The sequence below is a fragment of the Protomyctophum bolini genome, assembly GCF_963924005.1.
Source record: "Protomyctophum bolini genome assembly, chromosome: 14".
Lineage (NCBI taxonomy): Eukaryota > Metazoa > Chordata > Actinopteri > Myctophiformes > Myctophidae > Protomyctophum > Protomyctophum bolini.
Genome location: NC_137875.1, coordinates 15,328,933 through 15,353,553, shown reverse-complemented (window position 1 = coordinate 15,353,553; position 24,621 = coordinate 15,328,933). Strand labels below are relative to the sequence as shown.

General features: G+C 44.9%; 1 protein-coding gene across 1 annotated transcript in view; it reads right to left on the bottom strand.

The window, feature by feature from the left end:
- LOC308328736 (semaphorin-4G-like) overlaps positions 1-23,537 on the bottom strand; it is a 44,284-nt gene extending 20,747 nt beyond the window's left edge. Inside the window, exons 1-3 of the mRNA XM_080782844.1 lie at positions 23,385-23,537; positions 13,922-14,199; positions 655-803 (exon numbers count right to left, since the gene is read on the bottom strand). Coding sequence (XP_080638970.1) covers positions 655-803; positions 13,922-14,066 — 294 coding nt within the window. The 5' untranslated portion in view covers positions 14,067-14,199; positions 23,385-23,537. The remainder of the gene's footprint in view (positions 1-654; positions 804-13,921; positions 14,200-23,384) is intronic.
- Between the last annotated feature and the right edge of the window lie 1,084 nt (positions 23,538-24,621).

The following is a 24,621-nucleotide window of genomic DNA, read 5'->3' as shown; positions in this document are numbered from 1 at the left end:
ATGTCAGGCGAGCTCAGCGCGGTGTAGCTAAGCATGCAAACCGTGCTGCTGGACCTGATGGTTAAAGAGAAGGATGAAAAGATGGTGGGCTTGGAGCGGAGCATTGATGACCTGGAGCAATACTCAAGAATGGAAGATGAACAACTCCTCTGACCCACGCCCCCACCGCTCCTTTTTTCGCTGTAAATATATCATTCTACTGTTTTACTACAGTAAAAAAGGAAAGAAAAAGGAAAGAAAACCAGAAATTGCATGTCATGATTTATAATATTATTACATCATCACACTACGGCAAATCCTCACTTTTCTGTCCTCCATTTTTATCCTCGCATTATATGTCCTCAGTCAACCAAATCATCATCGCACACACAAAGCTGGGCATAGGAGGGGCTGGTGCCCCTCAAAAATACCTCAAAACTGTACTTAAGTAGGCCTCCTTAGAGAACATACCGGCAGTTACTTTCCACCACTGAATGTTGCCACTGCTGCTGTATAATGGGCATAAGACAATTGTACTCACGCACCACCGCATGCATTGTAAACATGCTACTGTAATTGCACTGTGACTGGCTTACAAATAGGTGTGTACAGTCGCACACGTACACACACACGCACGCACACACGCACACACACACACACACAAAAGCCACTCACCGTCAAGGCGGAGCTGTGAGAGATGTCGGAGGCGTTGAGGCTGAACGCAGCCCCGCGGGCCCCGACATGGAGACGGGCGCCGTCAGCTGACAGCAGCAGGGGGCCGTAGTTCACTGCCAAGGACTGGAAGCGCTTACAGCCCAGCAGACCTAGAGGAGAGGAGAGACCATGGTTATCTGATTGACAGCATGGTCTACCTTCACTGGAGCAGCCATGGGCTAAAAGGTGACAGGAATTCATAGTATATTTTTCCGCAGATTAAGAATCACACTTGTGTGAAGTGAGGGGCGCCCACTGTGTTTATTACCGACCACATGACATCTTATACGTCGTCATTTAGTGTTCTCAACAAACATTAAGGTCTATAGACTTGGCTGGCTCTATAAAGTGCTCGCTAAGGTGCTCTAGTCTAAACGAACATCGTGAAATCCTTAAAGTCCATATGGCTGGCAAACGATTTACGACATAAGTGCTCTAAATAAACATTACAAATCCCATCCATAGACTTGATGAAAAGGCCACACATTGGAGGTGCTGATTTTTTTCTTTTCGTTTTAGTCATAGTCTTTTGAATAAAATTCCTTGAAAATGTAGCATTAGTCACCAGAATCAAAATCCGGGTGGTGTAGACACTGAATTGGTAAAATAGCAGCAGGTGGCGGCCATTTTAGAAAATGGCTGCCATGGTTACCACGGGACAAATTTGTAATGGCCCTATAGCCAAAGATCTTCCTTATGCCATGCCGTGCCACATGTCACGCTTTTATCGTAAAGTGCACGATTTTCGCGCGTGGACGCTGGGCTATTTATGCGGTACTGCAGAGACAGTCCTGGTCCCAGATAGTTGTCAGTGGCCTACTATCAAAATGCCACCGCTGGTCATGTGTCTGTGCTCACAGGATTAAAGCGTGACATTTGGCACCATCCATCTTGACATTCTCTTCAACCGATTGAAAGCCTTGGATTGGATAAAGCCACAATCTTACCTCCACCATCTCCTATATCTTAGATCTGTAGTGGGGGCTTTTTTTGTCTTTGCATCTAGGCTATCCACTTCCATCCATCCATCCATCCATCTTCAACCGCTTATCCGTAGTCTGGTAATAGGGGCAACAGCTCCACCAGAGAGCTCCAAACTTCCCTCTCCAGAGCAACATTAGTAACTTCCTCCTGGGGGATCCCGAGGCGAGTCGATGTGATTCCTCCAACCTTGGTCTATTTTATGTCTAGTCTATGCAGAATTGTTTTGCATATGTTTATGCTGATCAGATTTGAACATCTGTACTAACTATCTTCCTTTTAAGACATAAAAAGTCCATCCTGGCCACTTTCCTCCAATTAGACTCAATCCTGCTGCACAGAACCTGAGCGTTAACTAACCCAACATTTGAGAAAAACAATTATTTGTTTATCATATTCAAGGTCGACAGACTGGACATTGTTGTCCAAAACTGTTAAAGGTTAGCTTTTCAGGATTCAAATTAATAGCAAAAATAAATAGACAATCTTGTATAGATCAGCTGTTTTAGCTTCTATTGCAGGACACTGTAGTGTGACAAAGTAGTGCATACATTTACGAGAAAAAAGAACAAGCATAAAATGTTAAAATAGAGGCTTCTGACTGACAGCAACCAGCGGCAGTATCAGGACTTCTGCCCGACAGCAACCGTAGGCAGTATCAGGACGAAACATGAAGAACAGAACAGCTTATAGTTGGATGCGGTTGGATGTGGTTGGATGTGGTTGTGTTTAGTAAGGTGTCCATGGATCTGTGTTGGATGTTCGGTTGGATGACTGTTTATGTGTCCAGGCTATATTGGGATGCAGCTGTTTGACAGGCTGAGATAATGACGACTTCTACTCTCACACACGCATGCACATGCGCGCGCGCGCAGACACACACACACACACACACACACACACACACACACACACACACACACACACACACACCTTTACTAGGATTATACAAGCTCTGAGCACCAAGACTCCACTTAGCTTATATAAACATGCCGCCACTGTCAGTACAAACCATTACAAATATTTAATAGTACCTTCTCACACACACACACACACACACACACACACACACACACACACACACACACACACACACGAATGTTATCCATTTAACTTTCAACCATGCATCGCTATTTTCCGCCATTATAGGTGTAACGGATATAGAACTTGCAGATGTGCTACACAGTATTTGTCGTACGGCTTTCTCAAAGCATATATATTGCAGGGTGTTATTGGATTCCTACCCAAAATACAACCACCCCATCTAATCCCACTGGCATCGTTCCACCTGGATGAGCCCGTTCCGTTCCTTCCCACAACAAACCCCTCCCGTCTGCCCTTTCCATGAGATCAGGTGTCCACCTGTCCCCTCCCTCTCTGCGGTTTAGCAGACACACAACCATAGCGGTTGAGTGTAGCTTTTCCTCCCTGACATGAGGATAACATGAGGATAAACATGAGGATAAAGGAAACATTCAGTCCAAATGTCCAGTTTGCTAATTCACAACTACTACTACTACTAGTACATGTATTACCTTGTGATGTCGTTGCCTACTGTAAATCGCTCTGGATTAAGAGCATCTGCTAAATGCCTGAATTGTAAATTGTACTACTACTACTACTAGGAATTAATTGAGGCCACCTTTTCACACCAGCTCGGTGGCCTTGTGGTTGGAGTGTCTGAGACTGGGAGGTCGGGGTTCGATCCCCGGACGGGTCATACCAAAACGGGACCCAATGCCTCCCTGCTTGGCACTCAGCATCAAGGTTTGGATTAGGGGTAAATCCCTGCAACGTACTAGCGTCATGTCCTGCAGGCAGGGGGTGTACTTGTACATCAAGCTGACAGTGACTCACGCTACAGAAACAGGAGATAGGCTCCTCCGCTCCTGCGCCTCATGGCACGGTTACTTATATTTTCATGACAATTTTTTGTCATGAACGCCACAACTCAAATATCTAAAAACACAAAGTACACACATAGAAAACATTAAAAAAAAACCAAGGAAAGTGTTTGTGTCCTAAACATCTTTAAAATAAGATATGGTTGGAATAGGGTTGAAGTAGCCCTTCAAGGCACTACTCGACCCCCACCCCTACCTCGTGTAATTTCGGGGAGGAAAAGCTCCTTGGCGGTGCGCGGGGTGAGCGCACGCCCATCCCGGCACCAGGAGCTCTGCATTGTTGAGTCAGGACAATGGGTTTGTGTCTGAAGAACAAAAGGCTTCCGGGGCGAAGACAATGGCCCCCTGCGCTTCCTGTCGGTGCCCCCGGCCTGTGATCCACGCACGCACGCACGCACGCACGCACGCACGCACGCACGCACGCACGCACGCACGCACGCACGCACGCACAGTGAAGTGAAGTGAGGGGATGAGCAGTGGTGGAAGTACAGTGTACATTTCTCAATGTTTCAATGTGTGTGTGTGTGTGCGTGTGTGTGTGTAGGGGGGGGGGCAGGGGGGTGTAACTTTGGACAGAGGGGAACAGCAGGTGAGGATAGGATTATGCGATTAAATAACACTCCTGCTGATAAACGCCTCAGTGCTTCTAGAAAAAAAGAACATTCCATTAACCACTTCACCACTTCCACCGCTGCTGCTTCCCAAACAGTGGCTCGGGACCCATCGGTGGGCCGCGGACACATTTCTATGGGTCCCATTAATTATGTTTGTTTTGTTTGTTTGCGAAGGAGACGCAGAAAGCCTGAGGTTATTATTGACTCTCCTGACGGTTTAAATAATGAGGTATTATGGACAGGTCAATCGAATGAGGAGGAGGATGTTTGTGTGTGTGTGTGTGTGTGCATGCCATGGGGGACTGACTGACAGGCCCCCCCCAGGGATGGACCTGAGTCACCAGACCGGGTGGGGACAGTGTCAGTTATTTCTATAATCATTTTGCACTTCCTGGTGACCCTAACCTTAAAGACAAAACAGCAGTACTTCTGCCACCGCTGGGTGTGACTAGTGTCACTGCCTGTCGTTGTCAACTTGGCCTTAGACTGTAGCACCGCAGGGCAGAACACGCCGTTAGACACACACACGCACACACGCACTCTGGAGCAGAGTGCTTGGATGCTCTCCAACTGTGTGCGTGTGTGTGCGTGTGTACGTGTGTGTGTGTGTGTGTGTGTGTGTGTGTGTGTGTGTTTGTTCAGCTTCACAGATGTCAGGTGTGTTTGCTCTGCGGAGGACTGACAAATCGTTGCGGTCGGGCAGAAACCTGGCAGGCTGGCACATCCATTATTTCTACTTGTTTATGTATTTTTGATTGATTTTGTAAATGAATGCCCAGCTATACTCCTCTCTCCATCACACCACACAACACACAACAGCAGTATAGCCCAAAAAACAGCCAATCTACAAGCTCTCTCAAAAGCATCGCGGAGCGTTGTGAGCTTGTACACGTTACTGTAGATCTGCTATTTAATCCATTTTTGGCGGGAACCCCTTTTGGTGTTTTAAGCATTATGTTATGCTTTAGCTGTTGAAAAATAACAGATCTACAAGCTCATAGCGCGGCACCGAGTGCTGTCCTACTAGCTTGTTTAGGTCTGCTATTTCTTTTAAATCGTGAAAATGTAATTCAAATCTTTAAATATATATTTTCAGAGCGAACGTTTCTTTAACTTGCTTCTGGGGGGATTCCTGGAACAACATATTCTCAGATGGGGGTCGTCGACCAAATACAGATAACATTGAAATGAAATAGTTTGAGCACAACTGACATAGAAACATGGGTTTTTCAGTCATGTTTTAGAAGATATTTGTAGAATCGAACTTAGGTCTAAATGGGTTAAATGAGTTTTAAGTCAAAGAGAAAGTGATTAAGGATGAAGCCCCAGAGTGACCATTGAGAGAGAGAGACAAAATAATAATTATTCTTAACTTGAAAGCTCAACATAGCGTGTTTGTGGGTTTTATAAATTACAGTTACAACGGACATACAAGGTTTCCAGATGACAGCGGCGCCAACCACATGAGCTAAAATCAACAGCATCTTCCAGTCATGCACGCACGCACACACACACACACACACACACACGCACATACTCTAGTGTGATTGTAGATCGGCTATTTTCACATTTTAAGTACAATACGTTAAGTAAATGTACTTGGTTAGTTAGTTTCCACCACTGGTGGTTAATCAGAAAGCCCGGTTCCAACAACAGAAGGCTGATGTGAGATGAACTGGAGTAGAAGAAAACAAAGATATTTTCCTGATCAAAGAGAGAAATAAAACACACCAACCAACCATACTGACGAGAGACATATACAGTATCTTTTATATCTCTGTGTCACAGAGATATCAAAGACATTTCTTAATGAGGTGTTTGTTTAGGTTTCCTCTGAGATTCGTGATTAAAAGGAAGCCATTGTGGCTCTTAAATCTCTATAGGTTGTCCTCAGACAGTCATCCCGGTTCTCAATACAGTACTTGTGGCCAGTCCGTTGCTTTGTGCTCCTGTGTCTTCCTTGAGGACACGTATGTTAGTGTGGGGTCGTCCTTGTGACCGATGATGCCTGACTGTGTGTTGTTTGATCCCACAGCACTAATTTGCTGGCTGGCAGCTCTTGGTGTCATCATTCATATAATTTGGCACTAGTGTCCTGCTATATAGTCTCATGCTCCTGGCTGCTATTTCCGGGCTCACCCTTGGCATTCCATCATACAGACAGTCGTTGGTAACATGTGTACTCTTGCTGACGTTAAGTACCAGCATCCTGGTGTAGCACCCCGTCTAGAGGGACTTCTGCAGGGTTGGCTTCAGGCCGGGTCCAGCATTCACTGGCGTACAGGAGGACAGACTCTACCGCGTTGCATAGAAGAGTTCCATTATACAACACTGGCCATGCCATTTCACTCAACACGTTCAACCATATCAATTTACAGCAGGCACAAACTGTCGCACACAAAAAGAAAACGTCAAAACATTTCAAAAGTAGTGAACATGACACCTTGTGAGCCTGACTGTAGATGGGCTATTCGTCACACAACTGCTGTTGCTGTCGGTGCAGATATACCTTGTAATATTTAAACTTATATGTTGTTACCATAAATTAATGCCCTGGCCCCTGCTTTGGTCAGTCACATTACAGTGTCGCACACAAGCATCAGAAAATAGCAGATCTACAAGCTCACACTGCGTAAAAGAATAACTACATTGGATCCAGCGGGTACAGTTTCTTTTTCCCCCACCCCGTTTTGGATGTACTGTTAGTAGGATGAACTTCCTCTCTCTCCTCTGCCTGTCTGAATGTTTAATCTCTTTAGCTGCTCAAAACGGAGAGCTGAAATCTACAAGCTTAAAGACCCCTTAACACACGTCATATGCACACATACACACATGCACACACGCACGCACGCACACGCACTTATAATTGGGACCTTGGGAATGGGAGCAGAGTCAAGAGCAGAACCATCACACACACAACGGCTGGTGCAAAGAAACCTCTGTGTGCGTGTATGTACCGGTGTGTGTGTGTACTACAGTATATGTGTATGTGTGTGCATGTGCGCACGTGGAAATGGATTTAAAAACGTGCCACATATAGCAGTGGTTCTCAGTGTTTATCATGTCAAGGATGCCCAAATGGACAAAACAGGAAAGGGCGCACACCAGTGTTGGTGAGGTGCTGGCCTAAGGCAGTAAATAAGTAAAAATGAGAAAAGGGCTGCACACACGTAGCCACGATGCTGTATATTTATTACTATCCAACGTTTCGACCTAGCAGGTCTTCTTCAAGGAATGATGCCCAAATGAAAGGATTCCCAAATGAAAATACGTAATATTTGGACGCGGACCTATATTGGAAAATATGTTGTGCCACCAGGGACCCCCCACACACAAGATTTGTGTCATTAAAATGTTTCCAAAATATTCACATTTCGAGGCGTATTACATATTGGGGTCCTTGACATGAAATATTGAGAACCACTGATATAGAAACATAGGTATTTCAGAAAACTTTCAGGATTTTGAAGACATTTTATAAATTTCGAAGTCAGGCCTAAATGGGTTAGTGATTTGGACCGCCTCGTGAGGGTGGACGGATGACGGACGGACCCTGCCTTGATCGCCACAGCGGTTTTAAACTGTAGCACCTTTGTCAAATGGTGCCCAAATAGCAGATCTACAAGCATGTGATCCGAGCACGCAGATCTGCCATTTTGGCTGAATGTTCACGGTTGTAGTCGACTAAATCAACTGTAGATTTAGTCAAATAAAATATTTATTAAATTTATATTTAGTGGACTAAAACTAGACCAACACTACAATATTTCAGTTGACCATAGTATGTGACTAAAACTACATGAAAATGTATTCAAAATGACTATGACTAAAACTAAATCAAAATGTGCTGTCAAAATCAACAGTGGTGCAGTGCAGCTCATGCAGGTTCGTAGGATGATGTGTGTGAAGTGAAACACTGAGATTAAAGGGATTAGTGTGTAGTTTGAGAGGAGGAGGAGGAGGAGGAGGAGGAGGAGGAGGAGGAAGAGGAAGAGGAAGAGGAAGAGGAGGAGGAGGAGGAGGAGGAGGAGGAAGAGGAAGAGGAAGAGGAAGAGGAAGAGGAGGAGGAAGAGGAGGAGGAGGAGGAGGAGGAGGAGGAGGAGGAGGAGGAAGGTGGGGAGAGTATAGAGGACTATGACTAATCATCAGCAGTGGGGGGGAAAAAGTACTCACATGTTTTACTTAAGTAAAAGTATCAATGTCTGTTATAAGTAAAAGTCCGGAATTCAAAATGTGCTTGATTAAATAAAGTACAAAAGTATTGATATCAAAATGTGTGAGAAATGTTTCAGATGTAAAAAATGTCTGAGATGATGGAATGATGATGGATGCTGATAGTCATGGAAGGGGAACCTTCTGAAAGCTTCATGGGCCAAATAATCAATACAATCTAAAAAAGAACCTGTCAAAATGACCTCTCAGACATGCTATTGTTAAAGTGCCAGTACTCATTGTGCATAAATGTCCCATATTTCACAAGTTTCCAAAATTCGAAAGACCTTTTGAAAATAGCCGATCTACAAGCTCACAGTGTGTCGCATTGCCCGTGGGACGGGTTGAAACTAACCCATGGCTCCCGACATGTGTGACAGGTTCAAACTAACCTGTGGGCGTGGCTTCCTGTGAGGTTATAGGTTTAGCGCAACATTCGACCCACCGCGGTCCCGTCGCTAGTCGCGGTAGAATTAATCATACCTCCCGTTGTTGTCAATCGCATCGAGAGTGTTTTGGCTACATCAAGGTACTTCAGCCACATCCGGGAGAGCACATAACGCAGTTAGTGGGGGAGTGTGACAGGGGCGTGAGTGAGGTTAGTGGGGGGAGTGTGACAGGGGCGTGAGTGAGGTTAGTGGGGGGAGTGTGACAGGTGCGTGAGTGAGGTTAGTGGGGGGAGTGTGACAGGGGCGTGAGTGAGGTTAGTGGGGGGAGTGTGACAGGGGCGTGAGTGAGGTTAGTGGGGGGAGTTTGACAGGTGCGTGAGTGAGGTTAGTGGGGGGAGTGTGACAGGGGCGTGAGTGAGGTTAGTGGGGGGAGTGTGACAGGGGCGTGAGTGAGGTTAGTGGGGGGAGTTTGACAGGTGCGTGAGTGAGGTTAGTGGGGGGAGTGTGACAGGGGTGTGAGTGAGGTTAGTGGGGGGAGTGTGACAGGGGCGTGAGTGAGGTTAGTGGGGGAGTGTGACAGGGGCATGAGTGAGGTTTGTGGGGGGAGTGTGACAGGGGCGTGAGTGAGGTTAGTGGGGGGAGTGTGACAGGGGTGTGAGTGAGGTTAGTGGGGGGAGTGTGACAGGGGCGTGAGTGAGGTTAGTGGGGGGAGTGTGACAGGGGCGTGAGTGAGGTTAGTGGGGGAGTGTGACAGGGGCGTGAGTGAGGTTAGTGGGGGAGTGTGACAGGGCGTGAGTGAGGTTAGTGGGGGGAGTGTGACAGGGGCGTGAGTGAGGTTAGTGGGGGGAGTGTGACAGGGGTGTGAGTGAGGTTAGTGGGGGGAGTGTGACAGGGGCGTGAGTGAGGTTAGTGGGGGGAGTGTGACAGGGGCGTGAGTGAGGTTAGTGGGGGGAGTGTGACAGGGGCGTGAGTGAGGTTAGTGGGGGGAGTGTGAAAGGGGCGTGAGTGAGGTTAGTGGGGGGAGTGTGACAGGTGCGTGAGTGAGGTTAGTGGGGGGAGTGTGACAGGGGCGTGAGTGAGGTTAGTGGGGGGAGTGTGACAGGGGCGTGAGTGAGGTTAGTGGGGGGAGTGTGAAAGGGGCGTGAGTGAGGTTAGTGGGGGGAGTGTGACAGGGGCGTGAGTGAGGTTAGTGGGGGGAGTGTGACAGGGTGTGAGTGAGGTTAGTGGGGGGAGTGTGAGAGGGGCGTGAGTGATCATGAGGAACAGTGGAGGAGGTGAATGCGTGCTGATAGGACTGGTACGTTGACAGCAGGACAAAGTGTTGATGTAGACATGCAGAGATAAAGGTACCAGCAGGTGCTGTTGACTGGGGAGGAACAGATGGGTAGAAAAAGGAAAAGGTACTCATATATACGCATATATATATTTTTTTTACTTCATTACTGCTATATAGAAGTACTCTGTTACAAGTAAAAGTCTGGAATTCAAAATGTACTTGAGTAAAAGTACAAAAGTATTGGTATTAAAATGTGCGGGTGTCTCATTTCACAAGTTTTCAAATGTATACATTTGAAAACTATGTTATACTATTTTGAAAATAGCAAATAGACAAAATAATTGCCTAATAAGTCACACTCTTGAGATAGGCCATCTTGCCACACTAATTGAAAGGGCGTCTTAACATTTGTCCGCGTTTATCCGTCCGCCTTCTCCTACCAAACCACTCCGTTTGTACACATCTCTCCATGCAATGCATAACACATACTGTACTGCATGCCTGTCCAGACATAACGCACTACCTTGCATCCACGCAACTGTCATATTTACTGTACAAATATTGCTTTTGTTTGCCACACTGTTATTGCGCAACAATTTGCTGTGACGCAAATTGCTTCACACTTTCCACATTCACCCTGGACAACGGGCCACCCTGGTGGTGGTCAGTGGTGGCCACTGGCCAGTGTCATGTAGGGCTGATAAAAATATATGTCACAGATATAAGTCATTAAAGGAAAGTTTCAAAATGTTTTGCGATAAAGTATAAAATTGATTAGTCCAAAAAGTTATTGATAGTTGTAGCCCTAATTGCAAAGATTAGAACATTTTGTTCAGAATTGATGTAAATCAATGCGCACACACACGCGCGCGCGCACACACACACACACACACACACACACACACACACACACACACAACTGAACTGTATCTACTGATAAGAGCAAGAAGGAAAACAACTGCATGCCTTGCGAAACAGTTGTCATGGTTACGGATCCCCCCCAATATCTACCGAGTGTGTGTGTGTGTGTGTGTGTGTGTGTGTGTGTGTGTGTGTGTGTGTGTGTGTGTGTGTGAGTGTGAGTGTCAGTATAAGACCAAGGACGCCCGTCAGAAATGAAATCCTAGTAAGGGCAAAGAGAGCAGTGTAAGGTAGGCAGACAGTGGTAGATACGGTGGTGATGCTACAATCAGTGTCGTCTTTGGCAGCACATTTCTATTTTAGTTTTAGTCATAGTCTTTCCTTTAGTGTTAGTCACATTTTAGTCACCAGATGGCAGCGTCTGTTGCACAACATTCGATGTTGTTTTCCCGGTGGGACGTCATAAATAATGTTCCCCCCTATTTTAGCCGACGAGATCGAAAATCTTAAAACGTTAATAACGCTTGATTTAAAACATTCCGTCCAATTCTAAGAAAAGATTAGACAGCCCACCGCGGTCGCGTCGCTATAGTCGCGGTAGAATTAATCATACCTCCCGTTGTTGTCGATCGCATCGAGAGTCTTTTGGCTACATCAAACTACTTCAGCCACATCCGGGAGAGCATCCGGTCCGTCGCTAAATGTGCTGCTATGATTTTATTAATGAAATAACCTCGGGCGTTCGGGGTGTTAACAACAACAGTTTGAACAACACCGAGCAAGAGTAGCCCTGCTGCCACTGGCGAGTGGAGGGGAAGCCACAGACATGGATAGTGTGAGCACAGAAGTAAAAAAACCAAACTAAAAGTACTTAGTACTTTACAGCATTCCTAGAAATCTACTCGAGTAAAAGTAAAATATTTGTCTTGGAAATGTACTAAAGTAAGAGTATAAAAAATTCTTATACTCAAGTTAAGTACAGACCATCAGAATCTGCACATAAGTACAGTACTCAACTACATTTACTCAGTTACTGTCCACCTCTGCAAACGATATATAACTTGAATAAGAATAGTAGAAAGAATGATAGGACACAATCTACACACAGCGCTGTAGGAGGAGAGCCCAGAGTATCTTTAACCAATTTTAGGCGGGAACCCCTTTTGGTGTTTGCATTACGTTATGCTTTAGTTATTTAAAAATAACAGATCTACAAGCTCAAATTGCACCACCGAGTGGCGCGCTACGAGCTTGTAGGTCTGCTATTTTTGAAAAATCTAAGAACGACTGACATAGAAACATAGCTTTTTCAGAAAACTGTCATTTTCAAACAGACATTTTTAGAATCTGATCTCAGGTCAGAATGGGTTAAGGATTCCACACCATCCTGTTTGTGTGGAGGGACTCAGGACACGACCTGAGACACCACAGGCCGGAGAGCATCTCTTCTCCACCCACACATTCACACAACACGCTTATCTAACACTTTTCTCCCTGCCACTGTGCGATTAGTAGCCAAGGACATTAAGGACGGTAGTCAATATATCAGATGAACTGAATCATCATAGAGGAACTGAATTACTGTGAAGTACTTATTTAGTATTCCAGGATTGTATGTGTCTTTCTTTTAATGCTGATCCTTGGAGCTGTGCTCCAAGACTTCCTAAGCACTTGTGAAAATGGCAAAATTAAGTCTATTCTAATTAACACATTCCCTCCCATTACTATAGGTGGGATCATGAGGCCAGTGCCAGGCAAAAAGGCAAACAACGCATGAGAAGAGACCACTTCCGCCCGACCCGGAAGTAATAGCCCTCCATATTTGAGCCACATCCTCATTCTAGGCTGTGTGACGACACGCGATGGATTAACTTTCTTAGCGCGATGAACTCCTTTGCGTTACTTTGAGTACAGACCTGTGGTAGGCACGGTGATGTTAACATACAGTAGAGTACAGACCTGTGGTCGGCACGGTGATGTTAACATACAGTAGAGTACAGACCTGTGGTAGGCACGGTGATGTTAACATACAGTAGAGTACAGACCTGTGGTAGGCACGGTGATGTTAACATACAGTAGAGTACAGACCTGTGGTAGGCACGGTGATGTTAACATACAGTAGAGTACAGACCTGTGGTAGGCACGGTGATGTTAACATACAGTAGAGTACAGACCTGTGGTAGGCACGGTGATGTTAACATACAGTAGAGTACAGACCTGTGGTAGGCACGGTGATGTTAACATACAGTAGAGTACAGACCTGTGGTAGGCACGGTGATGTTAACATACAGTAGAGTACAGACCTGTGGTAGGCACGGTGATGTTAACATACAGTAGAGTACAGACCTGTGGTAGGCACGGTGATGTTAACATACAGTAGAGTACAGACCTGTGGTAGGCACGGTGATGTTAACATACAGTAGAGTACAGACCTGTGGTAGGCACGGTGATGTTAACATACAGTAGAGTACAGACCTGTGGTAGGCACGGTGATGTTAACATACAGTAGAGTACAGACCTGTGGTAGGCACGGTGATGTTAACATACAGTAGAGTACAGACCTGTGGTAGGCACGGTGATGTTAACATACAGTAGAGTACAGACCTGTGGTAGGCACGGTGATGTTAACATACAGTAGAGTACAGACCTGTGGTAGGCACGGTGATGTTAACATACAGTAGAGTACAGACCTGTGGTAGGCACGGTGATGTTAACATACAGTAGAGTACAGACCTGTGGTAGGCACGGTGATGTTAACATACAGTAGAGTACAGACCTGTGGTAGGCACGGTGATGTTAACATACAGTAGAGTACAGACCTGTGGTAGGCACGGTGATGTTAACATACAGTAGAGTACAGACCTGTGGTAGGCACGGTGATGTTAACATACAGTAGAGTACAGACCTGTGGTAGGCACGGTGATGTTAACATACAGTAGAGTACAGACCTGTGGTAGGCACGGTGATGTTAACATACAGTAGAGTACAGACCTGTGGTAGGCACGGTGATGCGCGGCGTGACGTCAAGGTCCTGGGGCGTTCTGAACAGATAGCCGCCAGCCACGCCCACACAGCAGAGGACCGTCCACAGCGAGGAGGCTACGCCCCTCGCGGGGGGGCGCCTGGCCGCACGCATCGATCACCGCCCCGCCCACCTCCACCCGGGTGCAAACACACGTCCGAAGACGTTCACGCAAACATGTTCACGCAATCATGTTTACGCACACGCACACACACACACACACACACGGATGGAGGGCTGCTGAGGTCTGCAAGAGAAACACAAACACAACACAGTTAAGTCTCGTAGTCCAGCTAGGACTTCTCATGGCACCTTAGGCTGTCTTGACGCAAGTCACGGCACGGATGCCTCAGAATACTTTTATAATTTGTCAATATCACTTCAGAGTAGACCCGATATTTTAAAACGGGCCAGAGTTAAACTGTACTTGGTGCGTTCTTTATCAGCCTACAGTACACCAAGTCTTAAACAGAAATAGCTGATCTACAACCTCACAACGCGTTGTACAGTAGATCGGCTATTTTTGGTGAATGTTCTCCCCCGAAGAGGAATGCAAAACACCAATATAAAAGTTATTTTCAGTCTGTCCTAATGAAAACGAAATATTCTATCCAGTTATTCCTCGTGACAAACTAACTTTGGGGGAAAGATTTACATATTTGCGTACCGTTAATATGACAAAATGTTTGAGAACCACTGTTGCGGAAGACTGTCACAACAAGGTAACGCCAATAAAAAACACCCCATGGCTTAATTGAAATCTTAATTAAGATAAAGAAAACTTTATTGTCCATTAAATGGTCTTTAGCACACCGGCAGTCAGTTCACAACAATAAAACATTATATAAATACACAGATGCATTAACCCATTCTGGACGGGAACCCCTTTTGGTGTTTATTTTTCTTTAATATATTTTTTATCCCACGATGTAACCCATTTTTCACCCCTGTGTCAATTATCTAATCATCCTCCGCCAACCTGGGGAGAGCAACGGACTTGAACTCATGCTTCCTTCATGCATGAGTGTCCAAGTCGCTCCTTTACACCTGACATGGGGGAGTTTTCCTGGTTGGAGCGTGTGGATTGTGGAAGGAACACGTTTTTCCAACCAGTTCCTCCATCAGGCGCCCCAGCTGGCCAGGGGGAGGCAGTTTAGAGACCAGGATTACTAAAATAGCAGATCTCGGTGCCGCGCTACGAGCTTGTATAGTTTCTGCTATTTTTGAAAAATTGTGAAAAAGTGTTGCAAATCTTTGAATATATATTCTTTCAGAGCAAACGTTTTTAACTCAAATCTTTGCCTCTGGGGGGGTCCCTGTGACAACATATTGTCAGCGGCAAATTACAGATAGTTTTGGGGGTCCTTGACAAGAAAATGATTGAGAACCACTGACATGGAAACATGGGTTTTTCAGAAAACTGTCAGGATTTAGAAGACATTTTTGTAGAATCGTCCTCAGGTCTAAATGGGTTATAATACTATATAAAATGCATTCACATAACGCAGCAACAGTGAGGGACAGCAGTGGGGATTATGTGGTGGAACTAATTGGACTTACTGTATACAAACGTACCTGGCTGGACTGACTAGCCCATGCCTCATTGCTTGTCCTATACAGTAGTACTGTATGTGCACGAACCAATAAATCATACTTTTCTTCTATTATTGGTGTTTAATGCATTTGGCGCTTGTAATTGGTGACACCGTTCTTTTAATTGCTGCCAATAAAGTATTCTATTCTATTCTATTTCAGAAAACGTGCACCCACCAATTATCTTTTTCATTTCAAAGACCCCCAGTTTGATAATTATGCCTTCTAAGGCCATGGACCCCTATTTGATACAATTTATTTTTGAGGGGCGCTAGCCCCTCCTATAAATTATACAGGTTCAATGTTTGTTTTAAAAACACCATTGACAATGAAAGGAAACTTTACATCATAGTGTCCCTCATTATTGTTGGCATTTAATGTTTGTGTTGGCACCATTTGTTTTACATCACCATTACATCACCAAATCAACATGAGTTAGACTTTAATATATTAGCACCCCTCACTTCAAGCTACACTGTAAAATCCTCAGCATGTTATTTAACACAGAGAGTGTACAAATGGAACCAAATGGACCCGTGAGTTCCATTTGTACACTCTAAGAGTTACAGACCCATAAAGTTTCCCTCTGGGTCCCCTGGGGCTCCCCAGGTCCTCTGGGTCCCCTGGGGCTCCCCAGGTCCTCTGGGTCCCCTGGGGCTCCCCAGGTCCTCTGGGTCCCCTGGGGCTCAGAGAGGGAGAGACCTACAGCAAATCAGCTGACTGAAGAGAGATCCGCTGATTGATATGCAGGATATCACAGAGATCTATTGCACAGAGAATCAGCTGACTGAAGAGAGACCAGCTGATTGATATGCAGGATATCACAGAGAATCAGCTGACTGAAGAGAGACCAGCTGATTGATATGCAGGATATCACAGAGAATCAGCTGACTGAAGAGAGACCAGCTGATTGATATGCAGAGAGATATCACACAGAGAAAACAGGCATGGAAGAGCGAATGAAGACAACACTTCTAGTCCAAGTAAAGGTTTAGTTTGTGAACTTATTTGGTTGAAAAGGTTTTTTCTTCTTTTGTGTGTGTGAGAAGATCATTGCTAGAGTATCTAGAGAGTCTAGTCGTCTACCTAAAAGCCTGTGTACCGATCCCTACCGTCTACCTAAAAGCCTGTGTACCGAGTCCTACCGTCTACCTAAAAGCCTGTGTAATGAGCCCTACCGTCTACCTAAAAGCCTGGGTACTGAGCCTTACAATCTACCTAAAAGCCTGGGTACTGAGCCCTACAGTCTACCTAAAAGCCTGGGTACTGAGCCCTACCGTCTACCTAAAAGCCTGGGTACTGAGCCCTACTGTCTACCTAAAAGCCTGTGTACCGAGTCCTGTCTACCATAAAGCCTGGGTACTGAGCCCTACCGTCTACCTAAAAGCCTGGGTACTGAGCCCTACAGTCTACCTAAAAGCCTGGGTACTGAGCCCTACTGTCTACCTAAAAGCCTGGGTACTGAGCCCTACAGTCTACCATAAAGCCTGGGTACTGAGCCCTACCGTCTACCTAAAAGCCTGGGTACTGAGCCCTACAGTCTACCTAAAAGCCTGGGTACTGAGCCCTACTGTCTACCTAAAAGCCTGGGTACTGAGCCCTACAGTCTACCTAAAAGCCTGGGTACTGAGCCCTACAGTCTACCTAAAAGCCTGTGTACTGAGCCCTACAGTCTACCTAAAAGCCTGTGTACTGAGCCCTACAGTCTACCTAAAAGCCTGGGTACTGAGCCCTACAGTCTACCTAAAAGCCTGGGTACTGAGCCCTACAGTCTACCTAAAAGCCTGTGTACCGAGTCCTGTCTACCATAAAGCCTGGGTACTGAGCCCTACCGTCTACTTAAAAGCCTGTGTACCGAGTTCTACTGTCTACCTAAAAGCCTGTGTACCGAGTTCTACTGTCTACCTAAAAGCCTGTGTACCGAGCCCTACCATCTACCTAAAAGCCTGTGGGTACCAAGGCTATACTTTCGTCTAACCGTCTCTCCATCTCTTTACTAAACAGAAGATGTAGTGGAGTAGATAAAGTAAAAGTATTGTTAAAACTGTTAATACTCCAGTCAAAATTGCACTCAAGTACAGTATTTATTATTTTAGTAAATGTACTTAAGTTACTTTCCACCACTGTTTGACATGAATGTCAAACATGACACGCACTCACTTCAAACATCACATAACAATAAGGAGCCACACACACTCCGAACACACACACACACACACACACACACACACACACAGGGGCGAGTGTGTGTGTGTGGGGGGGTGTTTGGGGGGGTGTACGGAATGGTATTTGGGATCTGCGTGGTGCAATATGGTGCTTTGAATACTAATAGTGTTCCAGCAAGAGAAGACGGAGTTGAACTTGACGTGTGTGTGTGTGTGTGCGCGCGTGTGTACGTGTGTGTGAAATAGAAAGAGAGACAGAAAGCTAATATGAGACAAAGACAGAGACGGTCATCACTTGCATCAGTGCCCACGCATGCATGCGCGCACGCTTGGGCGCGCACACACACACACACACACACACACACACACACACACGTTGAATATCATTGACCTTGTCCCTCCTAATGCAGATGTTGACGTCTGCTGTCTGTCTCTCTCTCACAGTGTAAACACATTTGGTGCTCTCTCTCTCACTGTCTGTCTACCTGACTCTCTCTCTCTCTGTCTCTCTCTCTCTGTGTAAACACATTTGGTGCTTTGTCTGTCTGTCTGTCTGTCTGTCTGTCTGTCTGTCTGTCTGTCTGCCTGCCTGCCTGTCTCTCTCTCTCTCTGTTTCTCTCTCTCAGTGTAAACACAGTTGGTGCTCTCTCTCTCTCCGAGTTAAACAAACCAAGAGAGAAGACAGCCTGCTCCACACACCCCGAACACACACACACACACACACACACACACACACACACACACACACAGTGCATACTACACATATACACGCATGCTGATGCCAACGTGTGTGCCCGTTACGTGTGGTTGGTTGCATGCGTGTCTAAGACGAATGAGGCCATTAAGCACTTAAGCCATGATATGATACTTCATAACTCAGCTATTTAAAAAAGAACCAATCTCTGCAGATCGGCTATTTCTGGGTGAAAGTGTCCTAATGTAACATAAGCCTGTGTGACCCTGCAGGGCCCTGTGTGGCCCAGGGCCCTGTGTGGCCCAGGGCCCTGCCATGGCACACAGAGTGGCCCAGGGCCCTGCGCTGGCACACAGAGTCACAGCTGTAGGACCATGACAACAGCTGTGCTGGTAGAAGTACTCATTTATCAAACAAACAAAACAAAGACAACAGGACAGACACTCTTGCTCTCAAACTTCCCCAACAAGTTGTTGTAAATCAACTGAATTACAGACATTTTTCTTTTTAAATGAAAAAAAAAGTAAAGAAATCTATATCTTCACTCCCTCTCAATTCAAACTTTATCTTTTCCAATTGCAAATAGTGCATAACATCTTTCATAAGTGTAGTGTGAGTTGCTTCCAATTCAACAGTATCAGTCTGCGAGCCAGTAGAGTCACAATGTTTACCATGTTAACACAAATCCAATAGCAGACTATGCTGCCCTAAAAGGCCAACGTGCAGTAACACACCAACTTATTTGTGTATCTCCCAAAGGTCAAATTAGCCTTCGTGGTTTTGGGGGGAAAACAATTACCGGTACCTCGAGTACTAGGGTTGTCCCGAGCACGTGATCGGGGCAGAATGATCACGTCATTTTTAAACGACCTGAATCGGAAGGAGCAAAAAATCCCGATCGGGACATCCAAAGTATCAATATTATATCCATCTTAAGGCTTTTTTCTAGGCGGATTTAGGCCTGAATGGGTTAATATTACACTGGATATTGTCTGTGATTTGGAATATTGTGATATGGCATATACGCATTCAGAAAATTCTGTATCCTGCGGAATTGCGACTGTGCTTGCTTATCTCTATAGGAAATCGCACTATTAGAGGCAAAAGTGAGAAGAGTTTCACTGATTTGGGTATGTCACTGTATACTGTCCAATCAGATGAGGGCAAAGTGCACAAAAGCCTTGGGAAGAGAACCGAATCGCTGGCCAATCGGAGGGGAGAATAGAGAGTTATTGCACGATTTAAACGTTTTTTAAACAACGATGAGAGTGCAAAAACAATCTGCTTGCCTATAGGCAACCACACTAATAATTGGATATTGGAAATACTCCAGTAATACCTCAAAATTGTACTTAAGTACTTGTACTTACTTACTGCCTACCCTTGCAACCCGCACAACAGCAGTACACAGACAGACAGCCGTAGATTTAGACATAATTCCTCTCACCTCTTACTATCACAACACCAACTTTGATGAGGCAGTATTGCTTTGTCTTCAAAATATAAGGTTTTCTTTCTGGGGCAGCGGACTGAGTTTCCCGCCTGTATTACAAATTATTTGTAATACTACTCAGCAAGCTACTAATTTAGACTAAGTAATTAAAGCGGGTCATGTTTGCATGTTTGGAATTGTAACAGCTGAAATCAATAACATATCAATATTGCGAAATTAACCCGAGGGCCACATTAAGTGAAGCATGCCCGCGGGCCACCAGTAGACCCTGTCAGTCCAGCAGTCAATGAATCAGTCAGTCAGTCAGTCAGTCAGACTACACTTTCAATCAGCAAGTCAGTCAGAGTCAGTCATCAGTCACAGATGTCAGTCTGTCAATCAATCAATGAATGTTGGTCAGCTGCCTATAGGCTTGACAGCATATCACGGTACGGTAGTCCTGCTTGAGACCCCCTGAGAAGATATGAAATAAAAAAATCCATTCAAGCTGAAAGGAGACAAAGAGTGCGCGTGTGAGAGAGAAACTAACAATAAATGGTAGAAAAGGGGCCAGTCGAAGGCATTGAACTGTGCTTCCATTGACACACACACACTGTGTATGACGGACAAACAGAGCCTGAATGAACCGCATCTGTGTTATATAAAAAGACCACTGTCATATTCTGACACTGTCGCACCATAATACTATTGACTGAGCGCATTACTGCATCAAAAGTAACAACTAGGGATGTCCCTAGTTTTTCCTTTCCGATCCCACAATTTCTGTGTTAGCCGATACCGGATACCGATACCAGAGAATAATATTTATAATAATACAAAAAGAAAAAATATCTTATTTTGAAGTCCACTAACCGGGAATTGTGTTTATAGCTATATATCTTGTGTTGTGTTTATAGCAGACTCCTCACTCAAATGTGCACAAGCAGTTTGGGCAACTCGAAAGCAAACTCCACATGCCCCAACATTTTATTTACCTTCCATAGTGTCAACCCTTTACCCCTGTGTCGGATCTGTGGTTAGACTGGCATATTTGCCGATACCAATATGACCCAATATGACCAAATAAGGGCAGATCAGATACTTTTCCGATACCGATACAGTATCGGAAAAGTAACAACATCTCTAGCAACAACACACTAGTATAGGCAGCCTACTATAAAACCTGGTCAAACATTGGCCAAATTGTCAAATAGACAATAGACAGATAGAAAGAGGTAAACAATTGTGCCGATTTAACTACAAACGACAAACTGCGTAAATGTCGCCTACAAAACGGCAACACCTCCATTCCAATGTGCAATTCCAAGTGCTTGTCAGGGTGAGAGTATAATTCAGTTTAAGTTTAATTATTTTGGAGGGTCCCCAGCTCAAATATGATTTTTTTGGGGGGACCCCAGTTCAAGTATAATTATTTTGGGGGGTCCCCAGCTCAAATATGATTATTTTGGGGGGGGTCACCAGTTCAAATATCAGCTATGGCGGCCCAGGGCACGTACCCCTCTGTGGATTCGTCTATAGAGGGAAATGATGGGTCAAGACTCAAGAGTGAAACATACAGAGAGACAAAACAATCGTGTATTGTTCTGCTATGTGAGCAGAAACACAAGGCAAAGTTACATAATGTTACTGTTCTTAGTCTACTTATGATCCTAAATGACCATTTCTATGCATTTGATGCATTACCTTGTGTTGCTTACTATAGGTCAGTCTGGATTAAGAGCGACCTGCTGAATGGGAATTCAGGGGATTCAGGAATCTCTGAATTCAAGTCAAGTCTCTGTAATTGATTGAAAGAAATAATCATTTTGGGGACTGTGTTTTAATTTAAACTGACCCTTCACCTCAGTGGACCCCAGGGAGAGTAGCCGCTCGCTGCTAAGGGAGTATACTGTGGCTAATGGGCATCCAAGCAAACAACAAACAATAAACGACTCCTCCGATGGATCGTTAAAGGGAAACTGGTGAAAGTAAAAGATGAATTGTCAGTAGTATAGTGGTGGTGGTGGTTCAAATGCTCTTTAGAATGAGAAGAGAACAATGAGGATTTCAGCATGCATGAAGGGTCCATGAAAGTGCAGGCCCTTTCGGGACCCTTAGTTACCTTTTCTGTATTTATAAAAGGTAACCAATGGTCCCGAAAGGAAAGGGGCTACAACATGAAAGTGACCAACACTGAACACAGGTGGACCCTTATGGGGGTATGTAACTCTTGAGAGTGTAGGCCAGGGCTATTCAAGTCATGGCCAAATCCGGCCCGCCAATGAAGTTGGACCGGCCCACGGAAGAGTTCTAAAATAAAAACAAGGGGCCCCCGGCCCGTTGAGTTTCTGACAATGCGGCCCCCTGAACAATTTAGTTTAATAGGCCTACAAATGGAGCCAAATAGACCCTACAGGTCTATGTTCTAATAGGCCCCACAGTTTTAATATGTTTTCAATAGAAAACATTAACTCAAGTTAACTAATGAGGTACTTAGCTGACTGAGTGTATTCATACATTTACATCCACGGAGGGGGGGGGTTATCCATATGAAATGATAGGGCTGACCAGCACAGAATAGGATAGGATAGAAATAGAATAGAGCAGTGGTTCTCAAACCTTTTCATGTTTGATTGATTGATTTAAATATTTATTAACAGTTTGCAGAGATACAGTACATTTCAAGCACAAACTCAATGCAAAGACTGTTAACTGCAGTGGACGACCCAATTAAGCATTACACTAGTTTACAAGAGGGTCCACCTTGTTCAATTCATCAAAAATGTCGTCGACCACCCTCCTACTAATGAATATACCCGTCAAAAAAACTCGTCTAGAAATGACAGTTGCCACTTGAAATGGCAGTTGGAACTTAAATTCGGTGTGTTGCAATACAATAGCCTACAGTTACCCAACTTACCCCGCACAAAGTACAGTAACAGTCTAGTAGTAGGCTACAGTGTGCACGACAGAACGTCAGAACTATAGTAGCTCAGTTTGCAACATGGGAGGAGGGAATAAAAGCCATGCAGGCGATCATCATAGACAATGAACCCTCCTGCGTAGGAAACGTTACAATGAAGCAACACGCACGTGAAACATCAAAGCACTGATTATGATTATTAAGAATAAGATAAGCCACCTAACGACACGCTTGAATAAGACGAAAACTGTCTCGTCTTTCGACAGTTTTCGTCTTATCCAAGACAATAAGTGAATAGGCTGGTAGGTTGTGTGACAGGCAGCACACACAGTACAGTCAGTATGACTACATTGACTAGGCTACTACATAGTGCATGATATAAGCTTATATAATTACTGTGCAAATATTCTTATGTGCATAATAAAGGACATCATTAGCGACAGACCTATCCACAGCAGAGATACGGTATCATGATCGTATCGTATAGAGTTTCAAATTTGTTTTAAGTCAAGTCACTGATCAGTGACAGTGGCTATACTGCTGCCACTGACTGGCTATATATTCCGTTGTCTTTAAGACACGATAAACAACATAAAGACAGGTGATATGACACATTTGACAATACCTGGATTGTGATGTTTTGGAGGGATTCCTTTAGCTTTAGAAGCACACACAGCTGCAGTTGACACAACGGTGCGTGGTCTGGTGAGAGATCAGCTCCAGTCCAGTCCAGATAATAATCCCGGTGGACTTTAAACCCCCCGTACCGAACCCGATACCTACAGACAGACCCAGATATCTACACTACAGTCTCTGTCTCTGACTGTGTGACTGACTCACAAACACACACTCTCTCTCTCTCTCTCTCTCTCTCTCTCTCTCTCGGATCCTCACCGTCACACAGGTGGCACGCCCTCTCCAGTCAGTGTTTCCCAATCAATGGGTCCGGGGCTCAATTTCGGACCCTTTCGCGCGCGCACACACGCACGCACGCCGCACACACGCACACACACACACACACAAACACACACACACACACACACACACACACACACACACACACACACACACAGTGACACACACACACACACACACACACACACACACACACACACACACACACACACGCAGTACTGTCTGTCTTCCTCCCCTTCTGCCATTCAATAAAACGGTATTTGTCTGACACCTCCTGGACACAATTAGCATTACAATTCTCACCCTATCGTTTTGACATATATGCCCTGTGAAGAATAGGATACTACATTTGTTTGTTCGCTGCTAAAGCCTCAACGAACATAGATAAAGATACTTAAAACTATCCATCAAAGCTTCATTGCAAGAGTATAAACCATTTTGTAATTCTGCAAGTCTACCAGTGAGTAAAGAAGAGTAAAGACTAAAGTAACTGCCTAAAAGTACAGTAGGCTACTTGTTAGAGTTAAAGATTTAGCTGGGGACCTGGACAGACTTACAGCGCCACCAAAAGGTGGATTTTTGAAAATGACTCAAATCATGAAGGCAGTGTGCAATTTACGTGGAATCTTTCACAGACTTTCATACTAGGCTGAGGAATATATCCCACCCTTTTCACATTGGCCAGTTACAGGCTAGCGCCACCAACAGGTGTGTGATCGAACCCATGAACTTGTGGTCCAAAGGTGAGAGCTCTGAGCTATCCGGTGACTCAAAGGCTAACAAACCAAATACACAAAAATATGTGACACAATAAATTAACAATATGTACGTGGTAAAAAACCTTTTATACATAATACCTCTAGTCTCCAGGTAAGCTAAGTAACACACAAGAGAAATTCCACCAAATGGCCAGTGCAAGTATTAAAAAATATATATCACACAAATAC